The sequence below is a fragment of the Mustela erminea genome, chromosome 4, assembly GCF_009829155.1.
Source record: "Mustela erminea isolate mMusErm1 chromosome 4, mMusErm1.Pri, whole genome shotgun sequence".
NCBI lineage: Eukaryota > Metazoa > Chordata > Mammalia > Carnivora > Mustelidae > Mustela > Mustela erminea.
In genome coordinates this window covers 22,870,711-22,888,809 of record NC_045617.1, presented here as the reverse complement: position 1 = coordinate 22,888,809, position 18,099 = coordinate 22,870,711, and the positions used below count along the sequence as shown (strand labels likewise).

The following is an 18,099-nucleotide window of genomic DNA, read 5'->3' as shown; positions in this document are numbered from 1 at the left end:
TGCATTTCTTTATCACTTTGGAAGACTCCAAGAATTGAGAAATTGCATCTTCAAGTAGAACAGGCCTATGGTAGATGAGTGGACAGATAAGGGAGCTGGTGCACCCTTAGGGAGCCGAGCCAGGAAAGGCAGATGTGGGGCCCCCAACTGGGTCCTTGCTGGGAGTAAGGGGGAGGGTACCACAGACATCAGAGCAGAAGAGCCAACCATGCCAGGAGGGAGTTAAAGAACAATGAGGTTATTTCGAAAATTGCCCAGGGCTGGCTCTTCCATGAGGACATTGTAAAGGAAGCTTAGCGTATTGTAAAACTACTGAACTTGGAATCAGGAAGTGTACATCTACTCTTGGTACTGCTGTGAGACCTTGGAAAGTTGCAGTGTTGCTTCAGATTTTTCACTGATGAAATGGAAATCATGGCATCTGTGGTTCCTACTTCATGGGGGATCTTGTGAAGATAGATATGAGGTAATGTATGTGAAAACACGTAGAAATTTTGAAACTGCAGTTAGAAGAGGAAATTGTTATTATTATTGGCCTCTAAAATACTTGGAAAATATCAGGGATTTCTACTTCTGTTCTTTATTTTGGCTTAAAATATTTATAACAATGATAACAGTGAATGCTATGTACCAGGCACTTTTGTATATATTAATCACTTAAACTTTCCCAACAGTTCTATTAGGTATTTATTATCTACTTGTTCCTCTCAGCTACTGTAACTATTCTTATCCCCCCTTACAGATGAGGGAACTGAGAGATAGCAAAATTACACAGGCTTATAAGTGGCAGCGCTAGGACTTGAACCCGGGAAATCGGGGTCCAGAGGCTGTGCCACCTACACTGTTTTTCTTAATGTACGAACTTCTTTTTTAAGTTTTTAAAAGTGCTTTTGTTTTCTTCCAGCTGTTTTCAGCTAAAGTAATGGGAGATCCCTTTCTCCTGGAGGAGATAGGTCTGCTTGCTCTCCAGTCTGCTGCAGACGAAGGACAGAACCAAAGCCAAGGTTCTTCTGTGCAGCTCCTGGAGACATTTTCGAAACTTCTGGAACTTGTGACCCTCCGCCACCGGCTAATAGAAATGAGTCTGGAGAGTGTACACTTAGCTCGGTCAGTAGGGGGACTACGGATCTAGGTGGGGGAGAGCAGACCACAGGTTTCCCTGTCTATAAGTCTTGTTCCCTTGGTGCTCCAGGGCAGCCAGAGTGAGCTTTCTAAATGGCTGAAATGACCATTTTGCTCACTTCTTCCTTCTCCACCCAGGCCACCCTACATGCCTCTCTGACCACTCAGCTAGGCTAGGCCCTCTTCCCAGCACCTGGGCTTCCTCTCCATTCAGTACACTGCCTTTTCGTTAGATGCTTAAAACTGGTTTATCAGTTTTCCTGCTGGTATAAGCTCTCTGGTTGCAAAAGCAGTGTCCATGTTGCTTCCTGTGATATCCCATCTCCCAGTATGAGGCCTGACCTACACGGTCCCTCTGAGTATTTACTGGATTTGCTCTTAATTCTGATGAGATTGAATAGCAGAGCAGAAGCAGTAGAGAGACTAGAGGGAGGTGAGGGAGGAGTCAGTGACAGTAGCCAGGCCTGCAGAGGTTTGGAAGATTCAAGAAGGAGAGACAGAGAGATTGAAGAATGAAGTTTAAGGTATGAGTGTATAGTGGATGGGAAGACATCCAAGTGGACATGTTCTATGAACAGGAAAGATATGGAGTTAAAGGGTCTGTTGCAAACATGTATGAGTTATGTTCTAGTCCTCATGAGAGGCCATACAGACCTACAGGGTCCAGTCATCTGCCACCAACCATTACTGAGGGCCTGCTATGGCCAGGGTCTGTACTGGGGACTTTATGTGTATTCATTCATTGAATTTCCAGAATATCCTTATTAATATTTTACCAGCAAGGAAGTAGAGGCTCAGAAAGTTAAGTAATTTGCCCAAGATCACATAACTAGAAAGTACTAGAAGCAGAATTCAAACTATAAGTTAAGATATTTATTAACTTTTATGATACTGCCGGCCCATAATTTTTGATGCTTGTTTTCAGGGAGCTCACAATTTAAATGTTAGTTCTACTACAGTTTAATATGATATTTTAGTCATACAACCAAAATACTATAGGAACTCAGAAAATGTATTTTTTCATTCTTTATAAGTGGATCAAGGAAAACTTCATAAAAGAAGCACTGTTGAGGGATGAACTGTGTCCCCTGGCAGGTTCGTGTGTTCAAGTCCTAATCCCCAGTGCCTCAGAATGTCACCTCACTTGAAGGTAGGGTCTTTACAGAAGGAATCAAGTTAAGATGAAATGATTAGGGTGGGCCCTCTTCCGATATGACTGGTGTTCTTATAAGAGGAGGAAACTTGGAAACAGACATACAAAGAAGGAAGATGATGTGAAGACACAAGCAGAAGACGGCCATGTGTAAGCCAAGGAGAGAGGCTTGGAACAGATCCTTCCCTCATGGCCCTCAGAAGGAAACAACCCTACCAACACCTTGATCCCAGACTTCTAGCCTCCAGAACTGTGAGACAAATCTCTGTTTATGGTACTTTGTCACAGGAGCCTAGCAAACTAATAAAGGTGCCCTTTGAATTCAGCCTTAATGTACAACTTTTCAAAATGGAGAAATGTGTTAGAATGTGGGTGTAGGGGGTGGGGAGACATTCTAGACTCTTAAGGCTGAACTGCAAGAGGGGCATCTGAACAGGGCCTTGCTGCAAGCCGTGTAAATGTGGGAGCAGAGCTCAGACAGAGGACAGGACAGATGTAGGCTCACAAGTTCTTATACTAGGGGGTGATCATTAGGGCTCAGGGTTGGAAGACGAACTCCCCAAGGAGGGGACAGAAAAGATGAGAAGAGGACCAGGTTTTAAAACCCCAGGAAATACTAGGATTTGAAAATAAAAGAGGAAGAAGAGAAGCCAATGAAGACTGAGTGATAGTGGTCATGACGTAGGAGTGTAGAGACCCTGGATCCAAGAGAACAAAGATGTTCCTCAAAGAGAGGACAGTTACCAGCTGTAAAGAGCTCTGAGAGAAAATAGTGAGCCTTGTATTGAAAGCAGTATGGGTGACCCCATGAGCACTCTGAAGACAGAAGCCTGCTTGCAGGAAATGAGAGTTGAGGAAGTGCCCAAGCATATCTCCTCCTACGTTAACTACTATATTTAACTGTCCGTCATAGCGTAAAGTGGATTCAAGACCTTTATGACTCATTCACTTTATACTGGACTTGGCTTACTCTTGTTTTGACTTTTACTTTTGTGCTTATTCAGATTTTTTGGGTTTTCTTACCACTTACTTTTCTTTTAGTGGAAAATAATAGCAAATGCTCTTGGTTCTTTATCTAACCGCCCCCCACCTTTAGTCTCTATAAGGAACTGGCATGGGAGATGGGTTTTGAAGAGTTCCACTTGTATCTGAGGCCCATTCACTTTGAATTTGCATCACTCAAAGACAAAGTGGACCACCCACCTCCTGTCTTTATCACCTCTCTGCTGGAGGACAGTGATCAAGTGGACAGGTGAGCCTTGAAAAGGTCAAAGTGAAAATAATGTAGTGGTCGAATGAACGGCCAGTGAAAAATAATTTCTATCACCACTGGCACACAAATACAATTTTATTTCCAAATTCCCTCTCTTATATTCCATCTGTCATGGTGCCATTTCTTTTTTCTTTTTCTTTCTTTTTTTCTTTACTAAGGGTCAGGGGAGATCTCAGTGAAAGGGGATAATTGAATTGAAAAACACTGATTAATGGAAGAATTGGATCAGAGAGCTCAAGTAAGATAGAATCACAGGCTCAGCCACTGCCCAGGTTGACCATGTTTCTTTTGGGTATAAGGGAGTGGGAGGGTTTGTCTCATGGGGCAAGAAGCATGGACCAGAAGTCCAGATCGCTTCTCACTTTCCCTGGAATGAGGAAGAAGTCAGTCAAATTTTTTGAGCAGCTGTTTCCTTGAAACTCTAATCTCATGTACGAATCTAACATGCATGGCAATATCTCAGTCCGACTCTTTCGTTGGCCAGCAGCAGAAGCGGACTCAAAGCAGTGAAACTTCTTCATGCCCCATAGGTTTAGCCCGTTGCTGGAAAGAAAACACTCTGGCTAGTGGCAGATCATGAATCTACTTAGTTGGGAAAAGAATCCTTTTCCTCTGGGCAGAGTCAGCCTTTGATGTGTGCTGAGAAGAAACCTCTGTCTCCCTATTCTCTCCTTTTCTTCTAGTCTGTCCTTCCCCTGAGGGTCCAAGCTCTGTCCCTGGAGATTCCTGGTACTGGCCCCACCCCAAGGAAAGCAAAGATGACTCCAAGGGGGAAAAGTCACCTTTGTTTTGCTAGTGTGGCTTAGTGCTCAAAATGTAACTTTGATGTGTTAATACGTTAAAGGACTCCTCTCTTTTCCAAAAAGACCATGAGCTGAAATGGAGAAGGTTAGAATGATAGAATATGAATAGAATTTCTCAACCTTGGTATTATCGAGATTTGGGGCTGAATAACTCTTTCTTAGAGGGGGTTGTCCTGTGCAGCAGAAGTGGTTTATCAGGACCCCTGATCACTAACTCCTAAATGCCAGTAACACATCTCCTTCCCGACTATAACAATCTCAGATGTCTCCAGACATTTCCAAATGTCCCCCGGAGACAAAATATTTCCTAATCTAACCTGTCTCACTAGCTAAACCAAAAAGAGAATTTATCATGAGGATATAGACATGTCTCACAGAAGGCAGGAAGGGTGATTGGGCCTCAGATGAGGCTAACTAGGTCTCCAACCTGGAGCCAAGCTATTCTCTGGCTCTTCAAGGCCCTTCTACTTGAGCTGGACTTCTACACTGTTGTGACATAGGGCATATTTTTGTTCAACTGGAATCAACCAATCAGCACAAAGTGCCCAAATCATCTGTGACCTGGTCAAGCTGTGATTGGTTCTCCCAACAATGACCCAACACTCCTACAAGATCTGGGAGCCTTCTGAGTTACCAGGGGAAGGTTTATGCATCCAAGGATCTTGTCTCTTGAGTTTGCATTTATTTTATGTATGTTAATTCCATAAAGTTGCCACTTTGGAGTGTTGTTATAACAACACATATCAAACATGAGCATAGTAGCTTACATTTTAAAAATCATGTTCATGCATATTATTCCATTTAATATTTGCCTTAACCCTATGAGATAGGTGATATCTCCCATTTACAAATGAAGAAACCAAGATTCATAGATACTAAATTACTTGACCAAATCTCATAGGTATGGACAAAGGACCATATCCCGAGGCGTAAACATGGTTGCAAAGAACATTTAGAAAATTATTGGGGCAATGGAAGAGAGCAAGAACTGGACAGCTTTTAGGGAGTGGACAGAGGGCTTAAGTTAGTGAAGAGCCTGAGGACATGAGGTCGAAAGTACAAAGAGAAACAGGATAAAATAGTAGAATTGGGATCAAGAGAAAAGAATTTGGAGTCCGTGGTCACCACAAGGAAACTTCAGGGAGATCAAGTCCCGTAAGGATTGAAAAGACCCCAGAGCCCTTCAGTCTTTGGGCAGAAATATCAAGTGTTATGTAATATCTGTAGTTGGTATTATTGTGGATGTCTCAGAGCTGATCGCATACGATTTGGTCCCATCAGAAAGAGCATCTCTTGACTAATGGCACAGAACAACAGAACAATGTCATGTTTCTTCTTGCAGATATGCTCCTGCCACCCTTGTCTTAGCCATCTCTGAGGTGGATGATAACCAGGTTGGCAAGTTCAGCTTTTATACAAAGGAAGCCATCCTTAAGGTAAATTATTTTTTTAAAGAAAACTAAAGTAAAATTAAGCAATTTGCTTATGTATTTCTTTAAAAATCATATTTAATTCATATGTTTGGATCCCATATAGAAAAAAAGTTTCCAGCTCATAAATAATGATGATCACCTTGTCTTATTTGTTGTGCATATTGGTCTGGTTTGAACCCTAGAGCCTGCACCACCACTTGCAATAACTTCTGTTAGGTTTTAAAAGGAAGCACATGTTGTGAACCATCTTTGTGCCAGGTTTTTAAAATATGCACCTGTTATTGGAGCTTTTATCTGATCTTCTTAAATTTGGTGCTGGTATTTTACCCCTTCCACTTAAATGAATTTCTTTGCTCCTGTGCATGTATGTGTAGGTTTGTATTTGTGTATTTTTTACTTTTTGAATTTTTTTTAAAGATTTTATTTATTTGAGAGACAGAGAAAGCATGAGTGGGGGTGGGGGAAGGACAGAGGGAGAGGAACAAGCAGACTCCCTGCTGAGTGTGGAGCCCACTTCGGGACTCAATCCCAGGATCCCAAGATCATGGCCTGAGCCAAAGTCCGATGTTTAACTGACCAAGTCACCAAGGCACGCCTGTGTGTGGATTTTCTAAACATTAATCTAATCTTGGCGGTTTTTATAAGGCTGCCACTGGGCACATGTGCTAGTTCATCGGAGCCTACTCATCCTTTTCTGACTAGAAACCTGATGGTGTCCAGCTACAGGGCAAATCGGGCCAGGAGGGTGCCTTCCTGGGATGAAATGGTGCTTAGAGAGAGACCAGATTCAGTCCTGTGGTCAAGAAGGAACAAGGATTTCAGCTCACTGTGCAGTTTGATTCCTATGTTTACATGTTGAATAAGTGGTCATCTCAAATCCTCTACTTCATCTCTTTCTTTATGGCAGAAATTCCTAATACCTTTCACATTTTCTTCCTTTAGCTCTTATCCCATTCAGGAGTGGAAAATATGCAAGTGACCCTTGCATGCCAAGCAGCTCAGAAAAATGCCTTGATGGTGGCTGTCCAGCAGGCATCCTCCGATCCCATGCCCCGGTGGGGCTGTCCTGCTGATGCAAAGGTCAGCCTATCTAGAGAAACCTGAGACATGCTACCACTATGACAGCAGATGCCAGGGTACCCCTTCCACCCCATCTTCCCCTTAGCCTGCCCCCCCTTCTTTCCTTCTGCGCCTCCTCCGCTTCCTTCTCTTTCTTCCTTCTTTTCTATCATTTTATCTCCTTTCCTTCCCTCCTCCCCTCCTTTCCTTCTTTCCTAATGTGAGGTCAACACATGACCAGATCCTTACTGAGTCTCTTAATTTTTAGTGATTTGCTAACAATTTTTTCTTTGTGTGTTACTCTGTAATATCGGCTAGCTAGAATCATGCAGCAGAAAACGTCTTGTTCCTCCACCTCGACCCTTTGGAGATACCTGACTTTATTGTTTTCTGTTTTATTCTTCCTGCATTGCTTTTTGCAAAAGTAAACGGAGACATTTGTCCCTTCTTTTTTCTACAAAAGGTAAGACACAATGTATAACCCATTCCCCCACCCCCCGCCGATTTCTGTGGTTGTCATTGAGATCTAATTTACATAACATAAAATTTACCCCTTTAAAGTATATAATTCACTAGATTTCATAACCTACATCACTATCGAATTCCAGATCATTTTTTTATCACTTTCAAAGGAAATCCTGTACCCATTAGTAGTCACTTCCCATTGTACCCCCTTCCCTCAGCCCGCAGCAAACAGTAATCTACTTTCTGGCTCTATAGATTTTCCTATTCTGAACATTTCACATAAATGGAATCATTCAACATACAGTCTTTTGAATCTGGATTTTTTTCACTTAGCATGTTTTCAAGTTTTATCCATGATGTAGAATGTAGAATCAGGACTTCGTTCCTTTTTACTGATAAGTAACATTTCATTATATAGAGAGATCACATTTTATTTATCCATTCATCAGCTGGCAGATATTGGGTTCTGTTACTTTTTGGCCATTATGAATAAGGCTACTGTGAGCATTCGTGTGTAGGTTTTTACAAGGACATATGTTTTGACTTTTGTTAACCCTTGTTAATGTCTCTCTTTTTTTATTTTAGCCCTCCTATTGGGAGTAAAATGCTATCTTATTGTGGTTTTAATTTGCATTTCTCTAATTACTAATGACATTGAACAACTTTTCATATACTTATTGGCGACTTATATGTCTTCATTAGAGAAATTTCTATTCAAATTCTTTCCCTTTTATATAAAATAAAATTTTTCTTTTCATTATTGAATTATAAGTTATTTATGTATTCTGAATAAAAGTATCAGTATATGTATACTTACCAAGTATATGATTTGCAAATATTTTCTCCCATTCTGAGGGCCATCTTCTCACTTTCTTGATGGTATCCTTTGAAGCAGAACTTTTTCATTTTGATGAGTTCCATTCATCCAGTCTTTCTTTTGTCATTTATTCTTTTGGTGTCATATTTAAGAAATTGTTCCTGAATCCAAAATCAAAAAGGTCTACTCCTCTGTTTTCTTCTGAGAGCTTAGGTCTTGCATTTAGGTCTATGTTCATTTATGGTTAATTTTTGTACATAGTGTGAGCAAAGGGTCTAACCTCATTCTTTGGCACACGGTGTGTTGTCCCAGCACCATTTGATGAAAAAACTCATCTTCCGCCATTGAATTATCTTGACACCTTTGTCAAAAATCAATTGACCATAAATGTAAAGTGTATTTCTGGACACTGAATTCTAGTCCATTGTTCTATATGTCTATTTTTATGTTACTACCCCTGCTGTTTTGATTACTGTAAGTTGTATTAAGTTTTGAAATTGAGAAATGTGAGTCCTCCAACTTTGTTCTCCTTTTTCAGGATGGCTTTAGCTATTTTGAGACCCTTGAATTTTTATATGAATTTTAGGATCAGCTTGTCAATTTCTGCACACACACACACACACACACACAAACATTTGAGACTTTGACAGGGATTGGATTGAATCTATAGATGAGTTTGAATACTATTGCCGTCTTAAGTCTTCTGATCCATGAACATAGATGCCTTTCTATTTACATCTTTAATTTCTTTCAACAGTATTTTGTAGTTGTCAGTGTACAAGTTCTGTACTTCTTTTGTTAAATTAATAACAAAATATTTATTTTTTATTTTATTATTATAAATGGAATTGTTTTCTTAATTTTATTTTCAGAATGTTTATTGCTAATATATAGAAATGCCATTTGTTTTTGTGTATTGATCTTGTATCCTGACTAAACTATAGTTTATTAGTTTTAATAGTTTACTTGTATGTATATATGTATTTCTTGGGATTTTTTTTAAAAAAGACTTCATTTGGGTGCTTGGGTGGCTCAGTTGGTTAAACAACTGCCTTCGGCTCGGGTCATGGTCCCAGAGTCCTGGGATCAAGTCGCACATAAGGCTCCCAGCTTCATGGGGAGTCTGCTTCTCCCTCTGACCTCCCCTCTCGTGCTCTTTCTCACTCTGTCTCTCTCTCTATCTCAAAATAAATAAATAAAAATCTTTAAAAAAATAAAATACTTTATTTATTTGAGAGAGAGAGAGAGCGCACAAGCAGTAGGGGAAGGGGCAGAGGTAGAGGTAGAAGCAGACTCCCCACTAAGCAGGGAGCCTGACACAGGGCTCAATCCCAGGACCCTGAGATCATGAACTGAGCTGAGGGCAGATGCTTAACTGACTGAGCCACCCAGGCATTCCTTCTTAGGACTTTTTATACACAAGATCATGTTATCTGCAAATAGAAATAACTTCACTTCTTCCTTTCCAATCTAGATGCCTTTTCTTTCATTTCCTTGTCTAACTGCCATAACTAGACCATCCAGTAAAAAGCTAAATAGAAATGGCAAGAGTGGGTATTACTATCTTATTCCTGATCTTAGGGAGAAAGCTTTCAAATTTTTACCACTAATTACGATGTTAATTATGGGTTTTTCTGAGATGCCTTTTATAGGCTGAGGACATTTCTCTCTATTCTTAGTTTGTTGAATGATTTTATTATGAAAGAGTTTTGAATTTTATTTACATAAACTCTTTGGGACTTTGTTTTTTCACTAAGCAGTATATCCTAGAAATCACTCCACATCAGTTCATAAGGATTTTCTCCACTTTTTTAAACAACAGTCTAGTTCTCATGTGCATGTATGTTCACCAGTAAAATTAATAATGGTTTTAGGAAATCAACTCTCCAGGTGGTCTTTTAACATTAAGTCTTTTTTTTTTTTTAAAGATTTTATTTATTTATTTGAGGGAGAATGAGTGAGAGAGAGCATGAGAGAGAAGGTCAGAGGGAGAAGCAGACTCCCCAAGGAGCTGGGAGCCCGATGTGGGACTCGATCCTGGAAGTCCAGGATCATGACCTGAGCCGAAGGCAGTTGCTCAACCAACTGAGCCACACAGGTGCCCCTTACCATTAAGTCTTATGGATTCTATGCAGCTCACTATATTTAACCCTTATCAGATTTGCCAACCTCTATTTATCTATTTCTATTCTTCATGTTAATAGGAGAATTCGAATAGAATTCTCAAGAATACTCATTCCTCACTTCTACTGCCAGATAGTAACTCCCATAGAAATTAAATGCTGAGGTAGAAAATAAGGATAGAGTAAGTTATATTGATTTTTTAAAAAATCTCAATCCCCAAAACCTAATTCAGTCCCTCCTATAAGTTACGCTCATCAGATTATACTGAGGCACAGTTCATGCTCCTGAGGAATTTAGAGACCAGTGTATCGAAGGGGGACAGGCTCACAAATGGTTTAAGCACAAGTCATAAAAGAGGTTCAACAAGCTATAGAAGGAATTTAAAGAAAAAGAAAGGTCACATCTGGGGAACCAGGAAGAGCAGCGCAGAGAGTGGGCATTTAGGAAAACCTGAAGGATGAGCTTTTTGACAGGCAAGGAGAAGAGCCCTCAGATAACTCATGCTTGGGAACAAGAAAGGGCAGATGGGTACTACCGAAAATGAACCACAACTGGTGATTTTCATACATTGTTGACATAAGGAATTCTACATTCAATTCCTTTAATCTTGTAAAGAATACTAATATATAAAATAGATAGAAGTGAGGTTATTCTTATTGAAATGGAGAGTGAAAGTATTATAAGTTCCTAAGATCCATTCAAAAAACAAATGTTTAAAGTCACTGCGTTGGAGCAAGAGCAGGAATAGGAAGACATTAGGGCTATATATATGAATGAATATGTGAATATGTATAGTAATATATGAACATGTAGTAATGTATGTGAATAGATGGAAATACTGTGTGTGTGTGTGTGTGTGTGTTTATATTGCTCTCCTACAAGGGTGGGACAAGAAGAGGCCTGATGATATAAGAAGGAGGAGTAAATGATGGAGACAAAGAAAGGAAATAAGAGGAAATGAGGGAAGGGAGGAGGAAAGGAAAGAGATGAGAGACAGGGAGAGAACAGAATTGTATACTGCTACCAAAGCCAAAGGAGAAGAGAGTTTCAGGAAGAAATGAGTCACCAAAGAAGATGTACAGATGGTAAATAAGCCCATAAAAAGGTAACACCTTTTTAGTTATTAGAGAAATTAGAGTTTTTAGGAAAATGCAAATTAAAACCCTAGTGAGAAACGACTTCACACCCATTAGAATGGTTAAAATTAAAAAGACTGACCGTTTTGAGTGTTGGCAGGGATGTGGAAGATACGGAACTCTCATACACTGCTGAAGGGAATGCAAAGTGGTCAATCACCTTGCAAGGCATTTTGACAGTTTCTTAAAAACTCAAACATACACTTACCATATAATCCAGCCATTCCACTCCTGGGTATTTACCCAAGAGAAATGAAAACACATGTTCATATGAAAACATACACAGATGTTTGTAGCAGCTTTATTTAAAATAGCCAAGACCTGGAAAGAACCCAAAAGTCCTTCATCAAGTGAACAGATAAACAACTTGTGGTGTATCCATATAATGGAATACTACTCAGCAATACAAACAAATGAGTTAGTGAGATACAGCAATATGGATGAAACCAGACAAAAAAGAGTACCTACTGCATGACTCCATTTATATAAAATTCTAGGAAATGCATTCTGACCTATGGTTGGAGAAAGCAGAGAACAGTGGTTGCTTGAGAAGGGGGGCTGGGTGGATGGGATGGTCATTATTCTGATTGCAGATTTCATAGTTGTATACATATGCCAAAACTTAAATATGTGCTGGTTATTAAATGTCAGTTATATCTCATTAAAGCTATTGTTTTTAAAAGAAGAGGAAAAAAGAAAAAAGTTGAAAGTTGATGGGTAGATAGATAGATAAATGTAGAGGGAAGAACCAGAAGAGCAGGGATTAGAATGAGGCCATTTGACATTCTCAAAAGCTCATTGTTGACTGGCAGAGCAGTTCTAATGGGATTGAAAGCAAGACTAGCTTGAAAGCAAGGCTGTCCGAGTTAAGGAGTGAGATGGTGACGGAAGGATAGAAACAGTGTGCATTTATTGCTCCTGTGTCAGTCCACCTAGGCTACCACAACAAAACACCATAGACAGTTTTTCTTCTACACCCTCTTTTCCCCTCCCTTTGTCATTACATTGTTCAGGACAGCATACGGAGCCTGTCGCCATTTGCTTAGGCTGAACCACAGTGGGCACCCTGCCTCAGTTTTTCAGATCTTGCAGCCTTGAAGTCCATCAACAGTATTTCTTGAGAGGCCACTCTACACAGAGCACTCCAACTAGCTATCTTGTAGAATGGAGAATTTTTTTCAGGGCAATTTAGACTACTGCACTTTATTCTAGAAATAGTTACGCTACTGCCTCACCCCTACATTGTGCAAATACTCTCTTCCCTTCCCTCTCGTACTCTCTCCTCTCCTCCCCACTGTTTTGCTTCTCGTCTCTCTCTTCCACTCCAACTCATCCCTACTCCGTGTCTGGGGCATTTTGAGGTCAATACTACAGGACTTACAAATCCAAGAAACTTAATTCACTTTGGTTTAAAACATTTTAGGAAATAAGTTCAGATCTGAGAAATCATGGTGGAATGGGTCCAGCCAGAAGAAGAAATTCCAGAATTGTGAATGACATAGAGAATGCACCGGTAGCCCCAAGTCCAAAAGTTCCAGACACCCTTACTCAACCTTCAGAAAATTTCCAGGCTACCAAAAGGTACTACCCTAGAGGTTTGTTTAAAAATAACAAAGGTGTCTTCTTTAAGCCAATCAATAATGTAGTGTTAGGGGATTAAAGGATGCCTAAATTCCCAAAGTGACCAGCATGTGTTTAATTTTTAAGACCTCGTATGAAGACCTTGTATGAACACTGAGAAGGCTCAACTCCTTCCAGTATATGGTCTATGGAGAGTCACTGGTTCCCTATTTCAGCCCCTTTTCTCCTACCTTCTCTTTGTCTCCCCTTTGTCTTCCCTCTCTCTGTATTTTTCAAACCCAACAGACAGAACATAAGAAAGAAGAATATGGGCCTCTCCAAGTCTTCCATGTTTATCTTAAACTGAAAAGCACAGAATTACCCTCACTCTTCCAACAAGGGTTTTACCAATGCTTAGGATAATAAGATGATGCCTTATCAGAGAGCTACAACCTCTGCCGAGAGATGGCTGTAAATCAAGAATGTCCTATGATGTCCCGATCTCTTTCTACCATGACAGAAAAAGAGAGATATTTGTATTCTATAATTAATATCTTGAGTATTTCCTGTAACAGTTTAATTTAATTCTGGATAATTTAAAATGGAAAAAAAAAAAAAAACGAACAAGCAAAACTACTCTACTACCCAAGATATCATTAATCTGACATATGACCAGAGTTCGAATACCCTAAGTTCCCATTCCCAACATGTGGATGAAAGATGTAAGACTAATACATCTAGCCAAGAGGACCCTTGAGAGGCCACTACAATCTAGAAACCTCTGCAGTAGAAGCCAGGAGGGCACAAAGGGACCTGGGTAGTACAAACACTGAGCTAGGCTATGAAGTTGGGGCAGAAGAGGGACTACTGATACATGCTCCAGGCACATGGGGGCCCCAAGAAGGGTGGTGACACATCACCATCCCCAGTGAATAGAATCAAATATGAAGAAGATGAGAACCATGGAGACAGACATCTGTTCTCCTTTTGCAATGCCCAGTACTCAGCCCTAGGTTTCCTGTCCTCCAGGGAGCTTTTGTATAGTCTTCTTATTCTATGTCCACTTACTTCCTGTCTTGGGCTGAGATGTCTCTGTTCACTTGTCAGGGCTCCGGAGGCTTTTGTGTCCATTCAGCTAGAAAAGGTGGGGCTACGGGACATGATGCTGAACGCCTTCCTCCTCAGGAAACAAACCATGGCCGACAGAATGAAGAACCTTGTGAGTTTAGTGAGAAGGGCTCCCTGAAGCTCTTGTTATCTTATACATTTGAACCAATAAAAATTCTTAACTTGTAATCTCTTGCTTTCAGCCTATTTGGATAGGACTGTTGAAAATTTAAATAACTGTAAAAGGGAATTCAATAAGAAATAGAAAGGAAGTAATTCGAGCTAATTGTAGTTGAGTTTTAAAAATATGCACATTTTTTTCCAAGACCACATTTTATTTTGTCACTTTCGAAATGGAACTAGTTTCAGCACCTGCTCTCGAACATTAGCCCACTCTCGAGTGACCCACAGATGTTCAGGGGGTTTAGATAATGTGAGCAAGGGCTCTCACTATCTCATTCTTGTGTTAGCTGATTTTCCAGATATTAGTGTCATGTTTCTATTTAAGGGTTTTATGCTAGCCTAATCTGTTGGGAAATATAAAATTCAAACCTTTAATCAGTTCAAAGTATTGCTATATTTTGTGAATATGGATTCATTAATTTTTTGAGGAGAAAGTCATTAGGCTAACACATTGTTATGTGGGAGAGAAATCACAGGTTTACAATCTCGAAGTTTTTTCCCTCTCTGTGACTAAAAAGGAAATACTTAAATTTCCCAAATCCAGTTCTACAAATGGAATGTGAGGGGGCCAGACTTCTAGACTACCACTGAGCAATAATGGAGGTAAAGGACTCCTTATAATAAGTAATTGAAATATTCAATTACCTTTTTTTACTATTATATTCAAAAAGTACTGACCAAGTGAAAAATTTTATAGTTCATTAACTGATCTTCAGGATTATCCAATGCCATCAGATTAAAAGACAAGACTCCTAGATCAGAGACAAAGAACTTTATGACTCACAGCAGAGCAGGTGACATGACCTCTATGTTTGTATCAGTTCTCTTTGCCTCCCAAGTCTCAAGGGGGCCACATGGAGAAGACCAGATGTGTGCGGTGGGTTTTTGTCCCAGTCGAATGACACTGAGCTTGAGGAAGCCTCCACTTTTATGGCAAGCTTGCCATTTTTCCTGGAGGGAGAATTACCCATCCTTCAATGTTGCTCTTTGTAAACAGAACCATGAGAAATGGCCCAGGTAAAGAGTGGTCAGGGCCATGCATTCTTGGCTACTCCATAAGGATGCAGGAGTGGGAGAGAACCATGGAGGAGTATTTCTCAACAACTTGGCCTTCAGAGAGACTATCTCAACTGTGTGGCCCTTTCCTACTTAAAGTTTGCTATATGTTTGTACACATGTACTAGGCTGGAGAGTTTTTATAGCCAACCATCTAATAGAAGAACTGTCATTCTCTCTTATTATAGGATGAAGTTGGCAAAGTCAAGAGAGATGTTATAGTTGAATATTGTCAGAAGTAAGTATGGTGTATGTGAACAACATATGCTGATTTCTCTGACCCTGAATTCAATGAACTGCTGTGTTCTGTAGAAATCCAGACAATGAGTCAGGTGGTTTTCTTAATTTTTTAATTGATTTTTTCCCTACTGAACATTTATTTATTTATTTATTTTAATTTAAATTAAATTAATTAACATGCATTACTAGTTTCAGAGGTAGAGTTCAGTGATTCATCAGTCTTATATAATACCCAGTGCTCATTTCATCACATGCCCCCCTTAATGTCCATCACCCAGTTACCCCATCCCCCACCCCCACCCCTCCAGCAAACCCTCAGTTTGTTTCCTATGATTAAGAGTCTCTTATGGGGGGAGGGGAGGGGGCCTGAGAGGCTCAGTCAGTTAAGCGTTGACCTTTGGCTCAGGTCATGATCCCAGGGTCCTGGGATGGGGTCCTGCATAGGGCTCCCTGCTCAGTGGAGAGTCTGCTTCTCCCTCTGTGTGCTCTCTCATCTCTCTCTCTCACTCTCTCTCTAAAATAAATAAATAAAATCTTTTTAAAAAGGAAAGTCTCTTGTGGTTTTTCTCCCTCTCTGATTCCATCTTGTTTTATTTTTTCCTCCCTTACCCTATGGTCCTCTGTTTTGTTTCTTAAATTCCACATATCAGTAAGATCACATGATAATTATCTTTCTCTGATTGACTTATTTAACTTAGCATAATGCCCTCTAGTTCCATCCATAGCATTGCAAGTGGCAAGATTTCATTTTTGATGGCTGCATAGTATTCCAATGTGTATCTATACCACATCTTCTTTATCCATTCATCTGCTAATAGACACCAGGCTCTTTCCACAGTTTGGCAATTGTGGACATTGCTGCTATAAACATTGGGGTGCACGTGCCCCTTCGGATCACTAGGTGGTTTGTTTTTTAATAAACACAATTCTATTGGATAAAACCAAACCAAACTATCCTCTGACATGTATCAGAAATGAAGGACAGGAGATGCTTTGAAGAGGTTCATGCCTCTGCTTTCAGGCAATAGCAAGATGAACCAGATAGAACTTTCTTCTTGATGAGGTCCTCTGTTATCTTTGAAAGACCTTTTAGGGAAGTAGATTCTTCTGAGAAAGATGGAATAACTTCGATTGACTTTATGGACATCATCTCTTCTGACTTTCAGGTTCAACTGCCGTATGTCTCACTATGCTCTTCGGGGTCAGATTATGGCATACTGCAATAGTCTGAGAGCCCTGCTGGAAGATTTCCCTACCATCAGAGATACATTTTTCATGGTGGGGCAACCACAAGAAAAGAAAGGGTTGAGAGACTCCAAAGAGGGCCTCAAGGCTGACCCCAGGTGTGTAATTTCCTTTAGATCTTTTTACTCCACCTCCATACCCTACCCCTCCCAGGGAAGAGGGAAGAGGCATGTTAAATTTGGTATGGGAATCTTGCTTTCTTTACTGCATTTGACCTTGATCTCCTGGTTCAGAAGGGCAAAAGAAAGAGCTAACACTCTAAGAATAACAGTATCTTTGTATTTGAACCCAGAAGAGAGGTTCTTTGTTTATGGGCTGTTTCACTGCTTTTTCAATCTATGCAGGTTTTTGTTTTCCCCTGGAGAGCCCAGAGATTTCCATCAGTCACACCCTTTTACATAAGCCAGCATCTAAAATAAGCAAACAGGGGCGCCTGGGTGGCTCAGTGGATTAAGCCGCTGCCTTCGGCTCAGGTCATGATCTCAGTGTCCTGGGATCGAGCCCCGCATCGGGCTCTTTGCTCAGCAGGGAGCCTGCTTCTCTCTCTCTCTCTCTCTCTCTCTCTGTCTGACTCTCTGCCTACTTGTGATCTCTCTCTCTCTGTCAAATAAATAAATAAAATCTTTAAAAAAAAATAAAATAAGCAAACAAATGAGTAATCTTGATCTTGAGCTGTCCTGACTTCAAATATTTTACTTAAGGGACCAGAAGAAATAAGAAACACACACACACACACACACACACACACACACACACACAACATTGATACACCAGTGCCTTGGATAAATCTGCCTTTGTGTATTTCTCTGGCAGAGGAAAAAAAAAAATACATGTAGAGTGATATTAAGTGATAAGAACAGAGCTGCTTCCATACTTCCTTATCATGCCTTATCCAGTTTTCCAAATGTTCTTAACTCAACCTGCCTGGGGTTCACTTACCTAGATGGAAGATTTAGCATACCTATGCAGTCAGCAGCCACATTTCCTTAAAAAAGAAATAAAAAGAAAAGAAAAAAGGGAAAGAAAGCGAGAAAGAAGGGGTGTTACATAGTTCTTCCATCTCCAAGGGGGAGCAAAAATGGTGAGCTTACTTTCCTCCCTACTCTTCCCCTTAAGGCACAGAGCTTAGTGTTACATAATGGTAATACTCAATAAATACCATAGAACAGAGAGATGAAAGCGAATTGAGAGACCATTTGTATCAGACCACTCATTCACTCCCTCACTCATTCATGCGTTATTCAGCCAGCATTTATTTAGTGCTTACTTAATACCAGCCACTTTGCTACGTGCTGGAGTTATAAAGTTATAAAAAAAATTTAT

At 40.2% G+C, this 18,099-nt stretch overlaps 1 protein-coding gene across 1 annotated transcript in view; it reads left to right on the top strand.

The window, feature by feature from the left end:
- Positions 1–18,099, top strand: part of LOC116588132 — a 183,753-nt gene that overhangs the window by 89,867 nt on the left and 75,787 nt on the right. The window contains exons 22-29 of the mRNA XM_032338859.1: positions 905–1,107; positions 3,372–3,527; positions 5,694–5,787; positions 6,727–6,864; positions 12,809–12,966; positions 14,053–14,164; positions 15,480–15,529; positions 16,698–16,874. Coding sequence (XP_032194750.1) covers positions 905–1,107; positions 3,372–3,527; positions 5,694–5,787; positions 6,727–6,864; positions 12,809–12,966; positions 14,053–14,164; positions 15,480–15,529; positions 16,698–16,874 — 1,088 coding nt within the window. The remainder of the gene's footprint in view (positions 1–904; positions 1,108–3,371; positions 3,528–5,693; positions 5,788–6,726; positions 6,865–12,808; positions 12,967–14,052; positions 14,165–15,479; positions 15,530–16,697; positions 16,875–18,099) is intronic.